The sequence below is a fragment of the Nyctereutes procyonoides genome, unplaced genomic scaffold (assembly GCF_905146905.1).
Source record: "Nyctereutes procyonoides isolate TBG_1078 unplaced genomic scaffold, NYPRO_anot_genome, whole genome shotgun sequence".
NCBI lineage: Eukaryota > Metazoa > Chordata > Mammalia > Carnivora > Canidae > Nyctereutes > Nyctereutes procyonoides.
Genome location: NW_026575042.1, coordinates 9,431,290 through 9,452,613, shown reverse-complemented (window position 1 = coordinate 9,452,613; position 21,324 = coordinate 9,431,290). Strand labels below are relative to the sequence as shown.

General features: G+C 45.0%; 1 protein-coding gene and 2 non-coding genes across 3 annotated transcripts; all 3 read right to left on the bottom strand.

Annotated features, from left to right (window-relative positions):
- Positions 1-13,950: 13,950 nt before the first annotated feature.
- On the bottom strand, positions 13,951-20,307 carry RPSA (ribosomal protein SA). Its single transcript, XM_055321588.1, has 7 exons — positions 20,212-20,307; positions 19,212-19,377; positions 17,879-17,997; positions 15,503-15,748; positions 14,650-14,778; positions 14,378-14,543; positions 13,951-14,113 (listed from the first exon to the last, which is right to left on the bottom strand). Exons 2-7 carry the CDS (start codon positions 19,342-19,344, stop codon positions 14,019-14,021), a joined length of 888 nt encoding a protein of 295 aa, XP_055177563.1. The 5' UTR covers positions 19,345-19,377; positions 20,212-20,307; the 3' UTR covers positions 13,951-14,018.
- Positions 15,285-15,439, bottom strand: LOC129507447 (small nucleolar RNA SNORA62/SNORA6 family). Its single transcript, XR_008664013.1, has one exon. It is a non-coding gene; the product is annotated as a small nucleolar RNA SNORA62/SNORA6 family (small nucleolar RNA).
- LOC129507448 (small nucleolar RNA SNORA62/SNORA6 family) lies at positions 18,065-18,214 on the bottom strand. Its single transcript, XR_008664014.1, has one exon. It is a non-coding gene; the product is annotated as a small nucleolar RNA SNORA62/SNORA6 family (small nucleolar RNA).
- Positions 20,308-21,324: the final 1,017 nt, after the last annotated feature.

Sequence of the window (21,324 nt, the reverse complement as noted above, 5' to 3'; positions counted from 1 at the left end):
TCCGGAGTGGCTGCACCAGCTTGCATTCCCACCAACAGTGTAAGAGAGTTCCCCTTTCTGTGCATCCTCACTAACATCTGTCATTTCCTAACTTGCTCATTTTAGCCATTCTGACTGGAGCGAGGTAGTATCTCATTGTGGTTTTGAGTTGTATTTCCCTGAAGCCGAGTGATGTGGAGCATTTTATCATGTGTCTGTAGGTCATTTGTATGCTTTTTTTTGGAAAAATGTCTGTTCATATCTTCTGCCCATTTCTTGGTTGGATTATTTGTTCTTTGGTGTCAAGTTTGATAAGTCTTTTATAGATTTTTGGATATAGTATATCCAAATACAGTATATTTGCAAGACATTTGCAAATATCTTCTCCCATTCTGTTGTCTTTTGGTTTTGTCAACAGTATCATTTGCTGTGCAAAAGCTTTTTATCTTGATGAAGTCCTAATAGTTCATTTTTGCCTTTGTTTTCCTTGCCTTTGGAGACTTGTCTAGCAAGATGTTGCTGCAGCCGAGGTCACAGAGGTTGCTGCCTGTGTTCTCCTCCAGGATTTTGATGGATTCCTGTCTCACATTTAGGTCTTTCATCCATTTTGAGTCTATTTTGGTGTATGGTGTAAGAAAGTGGTCCAGTTTCATTCTTCTGCATGTGGCTGTCCGATTTTCCCAAAACCATCTGTTGAAGAGACTGTCTTTTTTTCCATTGGATATTCTTTCCTGCTTTGTGTGACTTAGGTTCTCTTCCGTAGCTTTAAAACAAGTCTACAATTCTCCACCCAAAAGGCCATCTTCTTCTAGCCCAGGCCATCTTCCCTCCTACTTAGTTCATCCACACAATCTCCTGGCCAGCTTCTCACCCCAGACTTGCCTGCGAACTTCCTCCATTGTCCCCCCTGTCCCCAGAGCTTCCTTCTACACCAGACATCTGACTACACTGCACAACCCTCTCCATTAGAGATGGAGGCCTTGTGATCTCGCTTCCTCTCTCCTACTCAGCATTGTCCACTTCCCCTCTTCTGGTTCTAAGCTCCAGCTGGACTCTAGATAATGAGAGGTGCCCCCCACCCCAAGTTATGGCTTCTCCAGGCAGCCTCCTCTTCTCGGCCAACAACAGACCCTCTCTGTCAGTTCCTCCTCATCCTCCCAGCACCCCTTTAAACACAGCGTCCTCTGAGGAGCCCTCCCAGCCCCACCCCTCAGGAGATCTGAAGGTAGGGTCCTTGACCAGGGGTCACTCAGGGTTGGCTGGGGACAGTTGGCCCCCGGCTAGCTGCCATTGGGGATTGGCTAGAGGCCTTTGGGGCTGGTGGGAACCTTTGGGATGGGGCCCGGGTCCGTTGGGATTAGCTGGATTCCCCTGAGGGGGACTAAGTGCTGTTGGGGTGCTGGCGGGGGGCCGTTGGGAATCTCCCAGGGATCTTGGGTCACAGGCAGTGGCTGAGAGCGCTGAGAGAGGGAGACGGGCCTGTGCCCAGGGTGGGTCGCCAGAGATAAACAGGGCTAGAAGGTGGGGACTCCCTTGGCGCCGGCCCGGGACCTGGAGTGAGGAGGAATCCGAGGGGGGCCCCCAGCCCACGAGGCCCCCAGGCGGATGGGGGAGCCCTGCGGTGCCCTGGAGCAGCCTGCTGGGTCAGCCCCTCTGCGGGCGGGGACCGAGGGCGCCCCCGGGGTGGGGAGCAGGTCTGGTGGGGCGGGGAGACCGAGGAGCCCCCAGCCCGTCGTCCTCGTGCTCGGGGGAGCCGGTCCGGGCGGCCCTGCGCTCGCTCGCAAGTCCCAGGCCGGGACTGCCCTGAGCCCCGAGGCTCCCGGAGCCGGGTCCGTGCACCCCCGGGAGCGAGGGATGTGGGACTGGACTCAGTTGCCGTCTTCCTGTGCCTCTTCCCCGACCTACTGGAGCACAGGCTCCAATTTTAGAGGCTGTGGAGGAGGGAGCCTAGCCCAGGCTAGCACGGCTGTCACCTGCCACCGCTCTTGGCAGTCCGGGCTAAGGCTAAGGGGGAGTGCTGTGCCCTTGGGGCCCGGTGGCTGAGCACCCGGGGCTGACCTCAGTGACTCAGACCACGTGAGCCTGACTCCCAAAACGCAAATCCTGAAGGAAGCCTTCTCCAGCCAGGCTTAGACTTGTCCACGTTTACCAAGAGCTTGTCTGCCAAAGGCCTTGGCAGGCACCGTTGGGCTGAGCCCTTGTCACTAGAGCCAGGCACCATCAAGGTAGGACAAGTCACTTCCTCACCCTACACCGCTGAGACAGACAAACGCGTAAAGGTAAGCAAGGGTGATAGAATTATGAGGGCCTGGTTGTGATGGTAGCCAAGACGGAGAGCCCCCTTAAATCCTCCCTAGGGTGCCCAAGGCTCCTGGGTTTTATCCTACCATGGCCTGTTTCTGGATAAAGGGAGAAGCCTTAGCTGTCCTTTCCAGTGGTTACTAGGTCCTTTTACTTTCTAATGTTAAGTGTCCCCCAAAAGCTATTTTCTCTGCTAAACTCCTTCATGCTGTTCTTTTTTTTTCCCAGCAGTAACCTGGACTTGGGATTTCTTTGGTGTTTGAAGGCTCTTTGCTCCATAATACTTGAGCCCAACATCCACAGACAGACACCTGCCTTTTAAGTTTATTAGACAATACCAAGCTCAGAGAAGGGATCAAAAGAGGAATTTGGGGATGTGAAGTCTGAACTCAGTGTTACTATTTCCTAGGAAGGAAGAGGAGAAAGGAAGAAAACATTCATTGTATGCCTGCCACGCGCTGTAACCCTTGTAGTTAGTCCTTTCACAAAGACATCCTTTGTCCTTGAACAATCTCAGGTATACATCCCATCCCTGCACATGTGAAAACGTGGATAGGAAATACATTTCTTTCTTTGTATGAGATGATAGCCAATAAGGGCCAGGGGGGTTACAGGTGATTTTAACTCAATTGCCTCAAACTAGTTCTGGTTATGCATGTCCTGATCAAGGTTGATAGGGGTTGACAAAAGATAACAGCTACAAAAAAAATGGGACACTCATCTAGTGACTTTAAAGGGGTCAGCTCCCTTCCAGAACCCACTTTTTTTTTTTTTTAATCTTCCAGCAACAGCTTTTGACATCTCCTCCTGAGCTTTTAGTGTTTATCCATGGGAGATTGTCTAAATGGAGCTGCTTGGCCATTACAAAAGCAGGTCCAGTCTGTTAGCAGAGTTCTAAGAAATATGAGTGAAGTTGCATGACTGACCCTTAACCTAGAGACTAGACTTGCACAGTAATATTGCCCTATAGATGTTCAAAACATGTTTAGGACCCCTCGCTGGAAATATCCTTTGCAGCCAGTGTAGAAGTAATAAATAGAACCTGGTCTCATTTCCTATCACGTCAATTTCCATTTTCCATCCCAAGTGGTAATATGCAGTTCGATTGCCCCTTTTTTCCACCTCACACATTCCAAACTTCTTTCTCTGTGTGTCAGAAATTCAGTTCACTGTCTTATAAAGATTTCCCATGCTGGAAAATATTTCAGAGTCCCTTGAGCCAAGGGCTTTGGGTTTTGGGGAATGCCTCCCAAGAGGCAGTACAGAGTGGTAATAAGCTGTGACCCCCCAAGTGAAGAGGCCAAGCTGCTGCCCAAGGGGATTTAGAAGGCAAGAACAAGAACTCTTAATTAGATTTTTCTGGGTTGTTTCACAAAAGCTGTTTTCAATCTGGAATGTGTATAATATGCACCAGAATGGTACGAATTAAATTAGATATTCTTCACTTGCTGAAATTTTTCAGTCTTTTATTTAAGGTTCTGGTTTCCTGAACAATGGTGGATGGCATTTTCTACAGTAGCAAGTGTTTGGGATCTGTGCTCTGGTAAATAATGCATTAATTTGGTTTCTAGAAAGTTCGAATAAAATAAAATCATCTAAAAAAGAAGAAAAAGCAAAGGACAGCTTGTTCACAGTGAAACTAGGATCATTCCAGGCCGGCTAGGACACCTGGAACTGCACCGGTGACCACCATATGTCCCTCCCAGCCTCAGGAAGGTGCTGTGGGAAATTCCCACGGTGCCTTCTCATGGTGAGTGCCCATCTGAGTTGGAGGAAGTCTTCTGGGATACGGAGTCCCTTGGACTGCCCATCACTGGCAAGATGCAGGGGGCTCAAAAGCAATTCCTTGTGAATCTGTCACAAAAGGGGACCTTTGAGCCACCTCCCGGTGGAACCCTACCAACAGGAGAGAAGCCATGTTTTAAAGCACCCTGGGTCGTGTTCTGGTCTCAAGAACTACATCTCAGCTGATGGAAAAGGCACCTGTCTTCATCAGTATTTGAAAATGTACTGGCCAGGAAGCATTTCACATGCGGAGTGCCACTGCCCTCCCGTGGTTAACAGAATGACAGTGATCTGCCAGGTGCCCTGCTTTGGTTTATGGATTGAGATGAATGAAAGCCATTTGTTCCTCTATTTTCCCATTTTAATTTAGATGGTAGTCTCTACTATAGGTGTGGGGAAGGTGAAAGATGTAAATTCTTTGAAATATAAAAATGGAAGTTTTTTTCTCAAGTACTCTATCTTCAATTCATAAACCTACTCTTTCTGGGGGAAAAAAAGCAGTAGAGATATCTCTACTTCTCCACACCTTCACATGATAAAGGCCTTTCGATTTGGCTTCTTTCCAAATTACAAGGTAAATTCCCAGACAGTAGGCAATGTTTCTAGTTTTGTCAGATCCCATGTTCCTAGCTCCATGAAGAGCACATGGCTTTCAGCAAATATTGGTGAAGAACAAAATTATAAGGTGTGAGAGTTTACGTTCTTTTTCTCTTTATTTTTGCAGCAATCATGGAAGGCAGTGGCTTTTTATTTGATCCTCTTATGCATAGATTATTGCTGGCAGAGGGGACGTTATGCCCCCAAGACCCACTTCCCAGTGCATGGAGGAATGCTTTCAGAGCAGCAAGCCTTGCACCCTCTACCCAGACATTCAAATCAAAGCAGTCAGCAATTGCTCTTTACCTAGTTAAAAAGCAAAAGAAATGGCACTGAGATGAAATTTTTCATTAATCAGATTAACAAAGATCGGTAATTATTGTGGGTGATGATAAATTGATCCCTGCATTCTCTTTTGACACTACTAAACTTCAATTTAAGAAAATGTAATGATTTTATTTTAAATCCTTAAAATATCCCTGTCATTTGATCCAGTTAGCCACAAGGATGTTCATGACAGCTATGTTTATAAAGGAGAAATTTTGTGAAATATTAAAAATAGGAAAATAAACATACAGATTATTTGGTAGCCACTTAACAATTTATATTATATAGCTAACATATACAATAGGTACAAAAGCTATAATATTACAGATAAATGCTTATTGTAAATTCTATAGGGAAAAGTCAATTGGCTATTACTGTGTCTATAATTAGTTACTCTTGCCTAGTTACAAGAGTAATTGCCTGATAAGTTCATTGATATGATACAAAGGACTGGTGATAGTAGGCATCATGTCTTTTCTTATTGTAGTGAAAGGCCTCTAGAATTTTTCCATCGTATTAGCCACCTATTGTTGAATAACAAACTTGCCTAAAAGTGAGCTGCTTAAAACAAGAGTGATTTCTTTTGCTTACAAATACTCGATTTCAACAGAGCTTGACAGGAATGACTTACACCTGCTCCACATGGCATCCACAGAGATGGCTCAAACTGAGACTGGACAATCCACTTTCAATACGGATCACTCATGTGGCTGGCAAATCAATGCTGGCTGTTGGTTGGCAGTTCGGCTGGTCTGGGGCCTGGGAGCAAGGGGCCTTGCTTCTTCTTCAAGTGGGCTTCTCTTCAGCTTCTTGGGCTTCTTCACTGGATGATGGTGGAATTCCCAAAACAAAGAAATCCAGAGCAAAGGTGGTGGCGCTTTCACGCTGTCCTTGGAAATCACACAATACAGTTTCCACTGTTCCTTATTAGTTGAGAGAATTCCAAAATTTCACTCAGATTAAGAGGGGGAGGACAGATCCACCCGTGGGGTAGTGGTAAGGTTGTATATTACACAGTAAACTGTGGGATGAGAGACATTCTTATATTCTAAAGTTGGTATTTTAACCTCTCTCAATTACAAAGACATTGAAACACTTTATCTTCAACATGTCCTTTCTGCTCTTTGTATATATTTTATTGAATGCTTTTTTTTCTATTTTTTAAAGATTTTATTATATTTATTGAGAGAGCAAGAGCGGGATGGAGAGGGAAAGACAATCTGAAGCTGAGTCCCCACTGAGTGTAGAGCCCAATGCTTGGCTCCATCCCAGGACCCTGAGATCACCATCTGAGCCGAAACCAAGAGTCAGATGCTCAACCAACTGAGCCACCCAGGCACCCCTTTCTTTTCCTTTTTTTGGTTTTTACCCCATAAATTGGATGCTTTATTGATGTCTATAATGTGTGCCACCAAGAAATACATCTCTATAGTTTCCCTTTGCCTGTATTTAAGCTTTTTACAAATGGAATCACATATTAGGAATAATTTTTGTTACCACTTTCTTTACCGAAAGTTAAGTTTGTGAAGTTGATGAATGTCATTGTGTGAGCTGTGCTTTGTTCATTTTCATTGCTGCCTGGTACTCTGTGATATAAATATAGGACAGTTGATCAACAGTGCTGTAGATGGACCATTGACCACTTCCAGGTTTGTTGATTAACATTCTTGTCCACAAATCCTAGTGCAAATTGCATGAGTTGCTTTGGTGCACATCCCTAACAAGGATATTATAGATGCTTCTATTATTAATTAATGCCAAACTGTACCATTTTATACTCCCACCAGCCAGTAGGAGAGTTCCTGCTCCAAAGCCCTATTACCATAATCTGATTTTGCCAGATTTTTTTCTTGTTTATGGTAGCTTTGGAATAGAAAACAATACCTTAATCCTATCTTAACTCACCTTCCTGCATGCCATCTTTCCAAACAGTAAGAATGTTTTCCCCTTCAGAGTTTGCCCCCTCTGATGCATAGCTCTCAACTGTTTGACTTGGTTGGAAAAACTTGGCTGAATATACAGATGCCAGAGATAGAATATGCCTGTATTAGCAAAACTCTGGGTCCTTCCATTTCTGCTTTATAGGCTCACTAGATTTAGCTGGAGTTGTCTCTCTCATGACTTTGCCCAAAGCAATAAAAAAATTGTCAACAAAGCCATCATTCTGGATCTTTCTTACCGTTTCCCTAATGCTACAGATTTGGTCAAATTGTAGTCTACCATCCAAAGTAGTGCAGGCCTCAAAACCTGACCAAACATTCTATCACCATGGAATTTGAGGTACCAGCTTCTCAGCCTATGCCCAGCTATAAAAATCAAGGAAGCTGTTAGTGTGGAAGAAGGGAGGATGGGCATTGGTGGACCACCAGCATTCTTGGCCACAGCTTCCTTCTGACAACACCTTTTTCTCCCCTTATTAACTTTATTTTTGTTGTCTGGAAAAGTCCTTATATTGTCCTAGTTCTTGAACTAGGGTTGACCATTGGGTTGACCATTTTTCTCATTCAACCATCTTCCCTCTCTCTTGATGGGGAATACTCAGGTGCTCTTTTCCTCCTTGGCTGCTTTCAAGAACATTTTTGTTTTTGGTGTTTCCATGATTCCTCAACAATGCAAAGGATGGGTTTTTAAAAATTGATCCTACTTGGTACACAGTGGGATTCCTGAATTTGCGGATTTGTGAGAATTTCAGAAAGTTCTCAGCCTTTTCTTGACAGTGATTTTCCTCATTCTCTCTTCTTCTGTTGCAATTTCCCACTAGATGTTTGACTTTCTCATTTTTATCCTGTTAACTTCTTTCTGCCCCTCTGTATCTGTTCTTCTTGTAACTTTTTCATGTTTTTCTAGTTCACGAAACTTCCCTCCAACAGTTGTTAAATCTGTCCATTGTATTTTAAATTGTGATATTTCTTCATTTCTAAATTGCAAATGCAGAATACTAATAGGCATTGTTTTGAAAAGCCAATTTGCTTAACAGAATTATATCTGTATGAAATGATATACACTTGTACAAAAAAATTATCCTCTAAAAAAAATTATCCTCTATAACAGATTTTGAAATAAACATCAAGCCAGGCTGTTCATTCCTTCAGGCTTGAAAGCCTCTGAGGCCCTGAGCAGAGTCCTGTGTATGGCCATGATGGTCCGGAGAACTACTTTCCCATGCTTAAGGCTGTAACTTTCTCTTGCAAATCATAAATGGAAGACACCTTTGGGTTGGGATAGGGTATTGGATAGAAGGAAATGCAGAGGCCAGTGGCCCAGCAGGTGGTGCAGGGCCTTTTGGTGGCGACATGATGATGGGCACTTCTGGCAATGTGCGGTGCTCTTTGCACCAGTGTGAACTGAGCCAACAACCCACAGAGAGGGGAAAGTGCTCTTTAGGACACTTTCAGGAGGATACAGAAGGGGGCAGAACTGGGGTAGGTGTCTTAAGTGGTTTGAGATTTTTTTTCCTGGTCCCCAACTCATTTTCAGAAACATCTAAAGGAAAAGGGAGGGGGAGAAATGTAGATGAATTTTCTGTGGGGCAGACAGTAGAGATTGAGATCTATACCTTTCACAGAGCATGGGCTCCAAGGGACTCCAGGGCCTATGGTAAAGGCCCCAGTTCCCCATGAGAGTAGATCTCTCTCAGCTCCACCTGATGAGACTGGGCTTAGATTCCTCTTTCCAGAGGGGTTTCTTTACTCTCTTTTGATTCTCTCAATGATTCTATTTGCTTCTCTTCTCTATAGCTTAATGCCTAGGATTCTTGTTTCAGACATAACTTTTTCTCCATGTTTCCATCATCCTCACTTCTGTTCCCATAGAAAATGGTTTGCTTGTTAACTAATTATTTGCCTCTCCAATCAACATATAGGTACCAAGGTCACAGGCTGTTCTCATTCACCACTCTATCCCCAACATTTAGAATACTGTTTGGCCTGGAGTAAGTCCTTAATAAATATTTATTGAATGTTGAATTCTTATTTTGCTTGAGATTCTTTGCAGAGATAAAATTGAGTAATTCTTGGGTTATTCCTAAGTGAAACCTGCTGCACTCAGCACCACAGGTTCTGCTCTACTGAATGAGTACAGAATGGAGTAGTGAATGGAGCATGGGATTTAGTAATGTCATCCTTGCCTTCCACAGGTCTGGATTGCTCAGGTAGAGTCAGAAGCCCCATCGCAATAGTGACATTCATCACTGGATTATCTGTTACTTAGAATATGGATTAAGTTGTTACAACAGGATTGCTAAAAGTGGTTTCCTTAAGGGTATGAAAGCGTATGATCTAAAGTATCTTGAGTGTCTAGGAATTTTTTCTTAAAGATTTTATTTATTCATGAGACACAGAAAGAGAGGCAGAGACACAGGCAGAGGGAGGAGAAGCAGGCTCCATGCAAGGAACCTGATGTGGGACTTGATCCCGGGAATCTGGGATCATGCCCTGAGCCAAAGGCAGACGCACAACCACTGAGCCACCCAGGCATCCAAAGTCTCTATGAATTTAATTTACCAAAAGATGTGTAAAACCTCTTCTGGAAAAATTATATAACTTCATTGAGGGAAGAACATAAAATAAGAAACTGGCAAGATATATAGGATTGAAAAATAGTGTTGTAAATCAGTCTATACTGCTCTAAATTACAGGATCCGTACAATCCCAACTGGATTCATAATAGAAATGTACTAATTGATTAAAAAATGTATATAACTGGGACGCCTGGGTGGTGTCAGCAAGGGGTAGAATAGAGAGGCCAGCCTGATCAGATCTTGCTTGAGCAGACGCTGGATTTTGAGAGGCAGCAGTTCTGAGCAGTGAAGAAAGAAAGGATGGTGTTTTTAATACAAAGTACTGAGGGTTGTGGCTGTGTTTTCATAGGATTTTGTATAGTATTGTGAAACCATTTGATGTTAGCCGGTAAAGTTAGACTTGGGGAAATTTTGGTGTACCAGGATCAAAAGTGTTCAAAGCAACTGGGATGAAAAGCCAAAAATAACATTGAGGGCAAGAAGCAAATCACACAAGGGGCACCTGGGCAGCTTAGTTGGTTAAGCACTCTTGATTTGGGCTCAGGTTATGAACTCAGGGTTATGAGATCAAGCCCTACCTTAGGCTCCACACTGGGCATGGAGCCTGCTTAAGATTCTCTCTTCTTCTGTCCCTCCCCTCCCCCCAGAAAAATTAAAATTAAAAAATTTTAAAAAGCAAATCACACAAGAAGATATGCTATGATTCCATTTTTGGGAAACTCAAAAAATAGGGAAACTAAACAATTCTTGATTGCAAGGGCATATTTAGGTAAAACAATCAAGTGAACCAAGGGATTGCAGGTGAGGAGCTCTATGACTTCAGGGGGCAAGAAGGAGGCTCCCACGGCAACTTTCTCAGGTCCTGGCACCTATTTCAAAATCCATGTAATGACTACAGAGACGTTCATTTGATTCTTTAGAATATACAAATATATAACATACAAATATATTTTTGCAGTCATCTGCACATATGATGCATCTTACAATTTAAAATTTTTTTTAATTATGCACTAACAAGACAATGTGATACATAGAATGAATGTTTGCTACCTGACAGGACCCAGGCTAATTGCTGTGCACAACAATCCCTGAATCACAATTCTATTATTCCCATGCTGGGGCCACTTGGGTCACTGGGAGACATCATCTCTTGTCCAGAGCCACACACGAGGAAGGAGCTGGGTAGGGCTTTCTTTCATCTCAGGCATGGCTGATTCCAAAGCCTGCTCCACCATCTGCCTCACTCATAGCATAGGATGTCCAGGGTAGTACAACAACCAGAGTCCCTTCACTTGCCACTGGGAGATGTGAGTGTGTACTTGGTGCAGGGTCATAGCCCAGACCAGACCCAGGCCCACCCACCCACTCACCAGACCACAACCCAAGCCAAGCTCAGGGAGTATATAGCATGTCTCTGAACACCGTGTGAGGCTGCAGCTTTGACGTGGAGCTGACTGAAACACCCTAAGGAAGTTTTAGAGCAGGTGATGCAGCTGCCTGTGAAGTGAGTGAGCTCTGTGCAGATGAGTAACATACAACAGAGTGGGCAATTCAAGCCTTATTAGGAGCCCCAGGTTTGCCAAGTGGAATGTAACTCTCTAGCTTTTTTTTTTTTTTTTAAAGATTTTATTCACAGTACAAGTGGTGGGAGGGATGGGGGAGGTCTGGAGAGAGATAAGTAGGCTACTTGCAGAGCAGGGAACCTGATGTGGGGCTCAATCCCAGGCCTCTGGGATAATGACCTGAGCTGAAGGCAGACACTTAAAGAGTCACTCGGGTACCCCTCTTCAGCTCTTTCTTAAATGCTCCCTAAATAAAGACTTAAAAATTTTTTTGGAAAGATTTTGTTTAGAGACAGAACAAGTGGGGGGTAACGAGCAGAGGGAGAGAATCCCAAGCAGGCTCTATGTCCAGTGTGGAGCCACATGTGGGGCTCAATAATCTCACAACCGGAGATCATGACCTGAGCTGAAATCAAGAATCAGATGTTTAACCGACTGAGCCACCCAGGCACTCCTAACATTTAGTCTGTTCACTCAAGAGTATTCATTCACTGGTATCTACCAAGTGTCAAGTTCTGTAGGGCTGAATTGAATGGGGATGTTGATTTGCCCTTGTCCTGGGACATAGCAAGAAACACATCTATGGAAGGAGAAATTCTCAAAGTATTTAGGAAAGCAGAGGGAGAAATGGGAGAACTCTACAAAACTTCTGGATGTAATTCCTTTTCTAGAAGTGTAGAAAACCCAGGAAGTGCAAAAGCTGGAAGCTTACATAAGAAAAACCTTAAGCTAGGGATTTCTCATGGTAAGTATCGTTAAAGAGAAAAATGACAAACCATGTATTCACAGCACTCCCCAAGATCAGGTGGGACAACTGAATGAGTTACCACGTCCAGGAAAATTAGTGCTAGTGTGAACGGAGATGGAGGTACTGAGGAAATAGAGGCGGCCCACTGGCCAAATCAGATGCAGTGCAGGGAGGAAGTCTTCCTCACTCCAGCCAAGGTCCTTGGGAACTCAAGGCTGCTAACACCCATGGGGGAAAGCTGCCAGTTGCAGGGTGCACACCCGGGGAGGGGGGGGGCAGTAATCTTCCCTTCAGCAGTGCTGAGGAACTGACCATCAGGTAGGCACCACTGAGTCAAAGTGTTAAGATGCCTATTCCAGTTCACACTGGCTTAAAGGCACTGGGTCTGGAGCCATGGGGCCACTATGCTGACAGAGTGGGATGACAGGTTCTGAGCCACCTTGCGGTGCTGGGTTGGGGCAGAATCTTAGCTGTGAACAAAAGGAATAGGATCTCTCTCCTGGAGGCAGGAAGATGCCCTGGGCAAGCTAAACCTAGGTGGGTAAGATCTGTGAAAAATTCCACCTAGGATCCCTTGCCTGATTCATGCTGGGCACAAGTCAACTATGCCAGGGATTCTAGAGGGAAAAAACAACTGTTTATTGTGGGAATGCCAGAAAACAAATGCCTGAGCAAGAAGCAAAAGAACACAGCAAGGTCTCTGGTTTGGAGGTCCTGGCCACTAGCACACATAGTTTGAGAGCAGGGGTGGGATGCCATGATTATTCTCTGGAAAACAGATGAAGTTGCCAGAATATATCTTTTTTCAAGCCCTTGTTCCCTGAACAGGCCCCCTACCCCCAGATAATGCTAACAAATAAGCTGTTAATACCATCTACCCCTCTCCCTGCTCCCATTTCCTGGGTTTGCTTCTGCACCTGTTTCTCCCCACCTCCTCCCCAGTCATCCTGATCCCAGGAATTAACTGGTGTTGCTAGCCATTTAGAGCACTACAAAGTGCTATGGGTTCAAGGCCTAAGCACGTTGCACTTTATAGTTCTACGGTAGAGATATCCAAACTTGTTCTGCATAGCCAATGTACAATCACCATGCTTGAGAGCTATGGGATCCCTTCACTACCCGTCCTACTGGAAGGGGCCCTGGAAATCAGGTTACACAGACATTTAAAGCTCTTTGGGAGTTAATCAACAAATCATTTAGGTTCCTCAAAACCTCCACTCTATTTCTCTAATTCTAATGGGTCAAATGTTATTAGAAATTCAGGAGAGCTGTTAAGCATATTAAATAGAATTGAAAACACAGAACAGATATGGAAAGCACGACAGGATGACATTTTTGTACACACACCTGTACAACCCTCCCAGAACCTGAAGGCAAGCTGACCTGGTGACAGGCTGGGGCCCCTTCAGTGGTTCCAGAAGACTATACTCTACCTTTAACCTAGGCTGGTATTCAAATATAGAGGCCACTCAAGAAGTGTCCAATCAGAAAGGGACACAGAACATAAAGACTCCTAACTCTGGGAAACGAACTAGGCGTGGTGGAAGGGGAGGAAGGCGGGGGGTGGGGGTGAATGGGTGACAGGCACTGAGGGGGGCACTTGACGGGATGAGCACTGGGTGTTATTCTGTATGTTGGTAAATTGAACACCAATAAAAAAGAATTATTAAAAAAAATAAAAAAATAAAACAGATTGGTAACTTGGCCCTTAAAAAAAAAAAAAAAGAAGTGGCCATACAACTGGCATACAGCAGGGCTATCACTAAAAGCCAATTTACTCTACTCTGGCTCTACAGAATTTGCCAGTGCAGACATTAGTAAAAGAATTATCAGGTCTGACCTTAGAAAAAAAATTCCAAGGGCATCACTATAATATTTACAATTATCCCTTTTTTGGAGTGTACACAAGAGTAGCAGGTGGGGACAATCTCAAGCAGGCTCCATGTCCAGCATAGAGCCCAATGATGAGCTTGATCCCACAACCCTGAGATCATGACCTGAGCTGAAATCAAGAGTTGGCACTTAAAAAAGCACTGTTTTATCTAAAGCAGGCTTTAGAAAAGTAAAACTGAAGTCAAGACTTGAAGTAATCCCAGGCATCTTGATCTGTAAATGAAACACGGAAATGGACAAAACTTTTAGAAACTGTTTATTTTCCGTCAACCTTATTTCCATTCTGTTCCTTCTGTGGAAGAGCAGCTTACGACCACTCAGTGGTTGTTCCTACCCATTCAGTGGCCTGAGCAGTGGGAGCTGCAGACCAATCTTCAGTGGCTGGCTGAGCGCTCCAGTCTTCTGTTAAGAAAACACCAAAAAATAGTCAGCCCCGCTGCCACCAGCACTGTGCTATGAATTCCACCAAATACACATTTTAAAGGACAAACACGCAAGGCCAGACCACTTCAAAAGCACCCAAATTCAATCTGTCAAGTTATCAGCAGAGGTATACCGCACTGGCACAAAAACCTTTCAATACTAGTATATATAGCCATGGAGATCTTGTAAGTTAGATGATTACCAAAAATCCAAGTGACTAGCCTGATCTATCACGATACATACCAGTAGGGAACTGCTGAATAGGCACAGAGGGCACCTGCACGCCTTCAGACCAGTCTGCAACCTCAGGCTGAGTAGCAGTGAACTCAGGAGCTGGAGCCGTCCATTCACCCTGAAATTCCTCCTTAGTTACAGCCTTTTCAGCAGCGGCCTGTTCTTCCTTTTCAATCTGGTTAAGGAAAAAAAGTTTATTGGGACAAATTTTATTTCAAAGAAGCATAAACCAAGATGTCTGATTTGCTATGGAACCACAGGCCTTTGCGGAGGAAGCTTACCTCTTCAGGATCTCTGTAGAAGTAGAGATCAGGCATGACTTCCCATGGGTGCTCACGGGAAATGGTGCCACGCATGCGCAGGACTTCCCGGGCTAGCATCCACCACATCAGACCCACTGAGTGAGCTCCCTGCAAGAGTGCCAGGTTAAGAAGGGACACCTAGCCACCTCCCAATTCCACTTTTCTGTCCCATCATCTAGATCCCTGGTACCAAGAAAATAGACACATTTCCCACTTTAAGCACTTATTTGTAACAAGGAGTACTCTATAATTAGTGGGTCTCCACTGGACCCATGGGAATTAAAATACAAAAACACAACTGTCAAGAACCCCCCCAACACAATGAAACAAAATACCTAAAGAGTGCCTGGACCCTGGTATTAAAACACCTCTAGGTGATTCTTACATGGAACCAAGGTTTTGAGACCAATAAACTGGACCAATTTGAACCATATGCAACCCACCTTTTAAGGACCTCATTGCCACCTTTTAAGGATTCATCAAGTTGCTCTGAAAACCAAAAAAGCCCAGTAATGCCTGAGTCGCCCAAACAGTTAAGAAATATGGAGAAAAGCAGAAAACACAGACCATTTAAAAAACGGGTTCTCCTTAAAGCTCTGACATATCTGAATTCTACTTGTAGCAAGAATTACTATCAAACTCCACTCATTGGGCCAGAGACCCTTGTGGTGTTAGCGAAAAGACTTGCCCCTCATGTAGCACACTACCTACACTTGTGAGTTCATCGGCCAGCCAGTGGCCTCAACTCCAAGCTCTAACAATGTGCAGAGGAATGCCCAACTGTTTCAAGAGTACTCACTATTGAGGCTCTAGTGTGTCATAATGCTGTTACCTTGTTGTTGCAAGGGATGGCAATGTCCACGTAGCGCAGAGGAGAGTCTGTGTTACACAGAGCAATGGTAGGCAGGTTAACGTAAGATGCCTCTGTGAGAGGCTGGTGGTCAGCCCTGGGATCAGTAACCACCAGAAGCCTTGGCTCTCGGAAGGCTGCCTGGATCTGGTTAGTGAAGGTTCCAGGAGTGAAGCGGCCAGCAATAGGAGTGGCTCCAGTAGCAGCAGCAAATTTCAGCACAGCTCGCTTGAAGAATTAATATCAAGAGTTAGCAGTGCTCCAGGGATGGCATCCCAGGACCTCCCCAAATGTCCATGTGCAGACACTCAGTTCTGTAACCCCAAAGCAGCCCATGGAGCTGGAGCCCTTCTAATATCCCCTCAACAATGAAAACATCAAAGCACTTCACACCCACAATTCTTTGTCTTCTATGCTACCTGAGAAATACTTATAGACCAGGGCCCAGAAATGCTTAGTACACCCCACCTCCAGGCCGTCTGTCTGGAATGCCCTACCCACTCCCACATCCCTTAGATCACCTGCAGCTCACTGGCTTCCTCACATCTGGAGGCTCCAGGGCCACACCGCCTGGTTTCAAGAACCAACTAATTCACTCCTGGAGTGAATGTGGTAGGTTATTTACGTGCTTCTAACTTCCTCATGGGACCATGAAAGTTAAATTTACCAACACAAACAACAGTGCCCGACAGCAATAAGCACTTCCGCGTTCTGGTTCAATTTCATCACAGCTACCCTATTTTAATAAAGCAGGAACATACTCTTTCCCTTTATAAAACTGGTTTCCTGCATCCCTTCAAAAAAGGCACACTTGGTGTTTTCCTGCTGTATCTCAAGCCCCTAGCAACACTAGACTTAATATAAACACTCAGTAAATTTCTGCGGAGGGAAATTGAGAGTGGGCACTAATTTTCATTCTAAACGGTCTTCTACCATCCACTGAACTCTAAGTCCTGTCGCAAGCCAGCTTCTGGGGAATAACCCCCTGGAAAACAATCTTAAATTCATGGGAACCAGTTTTACCATCAACCTTCAAGTACAAGAGAACCTGTCTCACTATACAATTTAAATGCCTGTCAAATTCCAAGCTAAACATCTTTTTCAAATTAGAAATGGGCAGAGCGAAATCCTTGCTAGAGCTTTTATATAGTGGACTCTTGAACACCACCATTAGCTTTAAACCATGGAGATCCACTCATTAAGGACATATTTTACAATACAGTGTATTTTCCTTTCTACAGCTTATAGTATATAGTATGTGTTAACAAAAGGTGTTAATCGACTGCTTAGCTTACTGGTGAGGCTGCTAAAGGTCAACAATAGGCTATTACCTGTTAAATTTTCTCAACAGAAAAAGAATTGTCAAAAGAGAAAAGGGGCAAAACATAAGTTTTAACCCACTGGCCATTTAAAGAAATTAAGTTTTCTTTTGTGTTGGCAAAGATTCTTACTCTTAGGAGACTTGAGCCTTAGGAAGGGAGTGGTACCCTATTAGAAAAGCTTTCTTGGGACTCCTGTGTGGCTCAGCAGTTGAGCGCCTGCCTTTGGCTCGGGATGTGATCCCAGAGTCCTGGGATTGAGTCCCTTATCGGGCTCCCTGCATGGAGGCTGCTTCTCCTTCTGGTTCTCTGCCTGTGTCTCTAATGAACACAAAAACTTTAAAAAAAAAAAAAAAAGAAAGAAAAACGTTCTTAAAAATTTTGCAGTTGATGGGATCCCTGGGTGGTGCAGCGGTTTGGCGCCTGCCTTTGGCCCAGGGCGCGATCCTGGAGACCCGGGATCGAATCCCACATCGGGCTTCCGGTGCATGGAGCCTGCTTCTCCCTCTGCCTGCGTCTCTGCCTCTCTCTCTCTCTCTCTGTGACTATCATAAATAAATAAAAATTAAAAAAAAAAAAATTTTGCAGTTGAGGAACATCTGGGTGGCTCAATGGTTGAGCATCTACCTTTGGCTCAGGTCCTGATCCTAGAGTCCTGGGAATGAGACCCGCATTGGGCTCCCCAAAGGGGAGCCTGTTTCTCCCCTCTGCTTCTCTCTCATGAAGAAATCTTAAAAAAATTGGAATGGACACCCAAATTTTGACTATTTCATCATTTTAAATAGAAAAAACGGACTACAGAAAATTCTGATAAACCATTTTTAACAAGATCAACTCTCACTACTTGGTGGCGCACGAAAATACACAAGGATATGAAAACTGAAGCTCAACACACCACCAGATGCCAAATTGTATACGTTAAAGACTTCAAATACTAGCAATTCAAGATTTCCAAGTAGTAAAATACTTTTTCTTACTTTTCCTTACACCCACAAGGTCTGTAAGCGTATTTTTTATAAAAAGCATATTATTTACAAACCTGGCCAGTATTCCTAGATGATATAACACTGACATCAGCTGGGTTTTCAATGGCAACAATGGCACGAGCTGCCAAAAGAAGCTTCTCCCAGGTTCTCTTCAGATTTATGATGTAGATACCTATGATGGCAGAGAGCTTTTTTTTTTAACACCCCACGTAACTTGCAATGGATTTTCTTCTCAAAAACAATGTAGCAGTGACTACTATCAAACTCCAGTCATAGAGACAAGCTCTACTGGTGTTAGCGAAAACCCTGCTGTTTATATAGCACACTTCCGACACTCAGAAGTTCATTGGCCACGGTGGCCTCAACCTTGAGCTTTAATAGTGTGCAGCCCTGATTCAGCAGGCGAAGCACATCTCTCTTCCTGCACTAAGCCTCCCTCCATCAGGCCCCCATGTGAATTTCTACAAGTTCTTAGCCACTTCTTGGCCTCTCACCACTTTCCTTTTCACCTACCTCCATGACAGATTCGCCCCCAAACTGCTTTACAACGTGCCACTCCCAGGCTTATGTCCTTTAGTGGCTCCATCTTTGAGCTGAAGCACTCACTACCTTTCCCAACATGCCTTCCAAACCTATTTGTTCCTATCTCCTGTTCCGTTTTATGCTCAGAATTCAGTCAAATGACGGGACCCCTGGGTGGCTCAGCGTTTGAGCATCAGGGCCTGCTTCTCCCTCTGCCTGTGTCTCTGCCTGTGTCTATCATGAATAAATAAAATCTTTAAAAAAGAAAATTCAGTCAAATGAACACGTATCAGTACCTGTAAAATAAAAGGCACAATACAAGATAAGCTAGTGAGCTTCCTCATCATCTTTGTATCTCACAGCTCCTTCATGAAGCAACCCACGTCCTATAATCTACCATTTGATATACTCTTTCACTGGAACCCGGAAAGCTAGCCTTCCAAAAACCACCAGAACACTTTAATGTTTAAAATCTCTTAAAAGTAGGGATGCCCGGGTGGCTGGGTGGTTTAGCTCCCACCTTCAGCCCAGGGTGTGATCCTAGGGTCCCGGGATTGGGTCCCACATCTGGCTCCCTGCATGGAGCTTCTCCCTCTCCCTGTGCCTCTGCCTCTCTGCGTTTCTCATGAATAAAAAAATAAAATCTTAAAAAAAAAAAAAAAGACAACTTCTTAAAAGTAATCTCTACCTCCAGCATGGGGCTCAAACTCACAGCGATGAGAACTAGTTGCATGCTCTACAAACTAAGCCAGTAACGCACCCCACTTTTACTTAGTTTTAAAGCTTATTTCCAATGAAGGGATGTGGTTTCATTTATAACTTAAATGCAATGCCCCTCCCCCCAAAACCAAAGCAAAGACTAACCATCACTTTTCCTTTTGTAGATGTACTGTTCCATTTGGAAGTCAAGGTTGGTGCCACCTAAGTGGGTTCCTGCTGCAAGGAATTTGAGGACATCCTCCTCCTTCATTTGCAGAACATCAAGGGCTCCGGACATTGTTAAAGTTTCCCTTTAAGTTACGATGGGAACCTGAAAAAGCAGTTAACAATCCAGCCATATTCATTCCACTGATTTAGGGACCAGACGCATTCTAATTACTCTTGAGAGCTAAACAACTTCCTATTGGAATCCAACCCAAGGATACTTTTAAGTTTACAGTCTAGTGTAATGACACATAGAAGAGACGTATCCCACACACTACAGCAAACCTTCGAGAGTGTGGAAGTGGGAAAAACACCCACTTCAAATAGCAAAACGAAAAGTGAATTCCCACTTAACCCTTCAGGGTCAACAGGAGTAAAGCTATGGATGAGCAGAGATAACCAAGTACGAAGACAGGAGTCATGTTCAACAAAGTGCAGAAATTGAGCAAGGGAAGCAGAAATGCGAACAAGTTTTTTTTCAAGCAGGCTGCAGGTGGGCGCTTCAAAATTCTATGATCACAACTAATTTTCTCTAAAACCTTGCCAAGAACCTTAACAAGAAAGGGATAAACCAATCAGCCCGAGCCGTTGTAAGTAGGCGCCTGGGCCTGAGCGCAGGGCCGAGTGCTGGGGCCCTGCCCGATCGCGGCGCGGCGACGCTTTCCGCACCCCTGCCAACCAGCGCAGGCGAGTCCGCACCCCCCAACCCCCGCACCGGGCACCCCGGGTCCAGCACGACCTCCGCGCCCTCCCAGAGCATTGTGGGAATTTGCGGGCCCGAGCCCGACCACGTGCGGGGCGGCCGGGCGGAGAGCGCGCGGGGCCTGGAATAGACTCGCTGTCCCTGCCGGCTTCCATTCCCGGTCCCCGCACCCCGCACTCCCAACAGGAAGCCCTCCTGGGGGCTTTGGGGCCGCCAGGAACTCTACAAGGCACTCACGCAAAACAACGCCGTATGGACCCTTCCCTGGGTAGCGCGGAAAGGACAGGCGAACGGAAGTGACGTCCTTATATACTCCGCCACCAGCCAATGACAACAAAAGCCGAGCGGAAGGGCGGATGGGCACCCTAATCCCGCGGAGCCGTTTGCGGCGGTGGCGCTTTCCGGCGCCGCGAAGAGGTTCCGCGCTGCGCGGCCGCCCACGGAGTCTTGCGTCAGCAAAGCGCGGCGGCGTCGGCGGCGGCGAGATGCGCGGCCTGGGCTTTCCTCGCAGCTCTTGGCTCCGGGGGCCTTGTGCCGGCCCGTGTCCCAACCTGCAGGTTCCTTACGTTTTGATCACATCGTGCCCAAGTATTCCATCGATAAAAGCCGAAGGAATTATTTTCATTTCTTGGGAGAACAGCTCAGGAATACATTCAGAGCTTGAAATCTGATTATGGGAAATTTTCCTGAATAAATCAAAAGGAAAAAAGGACTATACAGATGGCAGATTTTGTTTTTTAGAAGAGGAATCTCTATCAATAAGTCAGTTTTAAAAAAAATTTATTCTGTTCCTATAGTACTATGCAGCCACTGAAAAATATTCGAAAGATATTCTGGGATACAAAAAAGGCTCCAGGGAGATTATTTTTAAAGACTTGAAGCCCGTGACAACTATACTACAATTAAAAAAAAAAAAAAACAGTTTAAGTCGGTTGAGCTTCCAGCTCTCGATGTTGGCTGAGGTCACGATCGGAGTCGTAAGACGGAGCCCCCTCGGCACGGAGTTAAGGTTCCGTCTCGCCTTTCCCGCCAGCCCCGCCCCGCCCCCACCGCGCCTCCCTCCCTCCCTCCCTCCCTCCCTCCCTCTCTCTCTCTCTCTCTCTCCTGGGGGGCTCAGCGGTTGAGCGTCTGCCTTCTGCGCAGGTCGTGATCCCGGGGTCCTGGGATCAAGTCTCACATGGGGTTCCCCGCTGCCGGGAGCCTGCTTCTCCCTCTGCCTGTGTCTCTGCCACTATCGCTCACAAAAAAATAAAACCTTTTTTTTTAGAAAAGAAAAAAATAAAAAGCTGATAGCAAGGAAACAAACAGGGGTGGCTTTAAGCATTCTTCAAAACTATTGAAAATATCTAG

What these genes read in the sequence shown, in the direction of transcription:
- RPSA (XM_055321588.1), bottom strand. Translation starts at nt 19,344, where the DNA reads ATGTCCGGAGCCCTTGATGTTCTGCAAATGAAGGAGGAGGATGTCCTC. An exon ending in CCATCCCTTGCAACAACAAG is followed by an intron (nt 14,779 to 15,502) that starts GTAACAGCATTA and finishes GCACTCTTGCAG; the next exon opens with GGAGCTCACTCAGTGGGTCT. An exon ending in TATTCAGCAGTTCCCTACTG is followed by an intron (nt 14,114 to 14,377) that starts GTATGTATCGTG and finishes TTTTCTTAACAG; the next exon opens with AAGACTGGAGCGCTCAGCCA.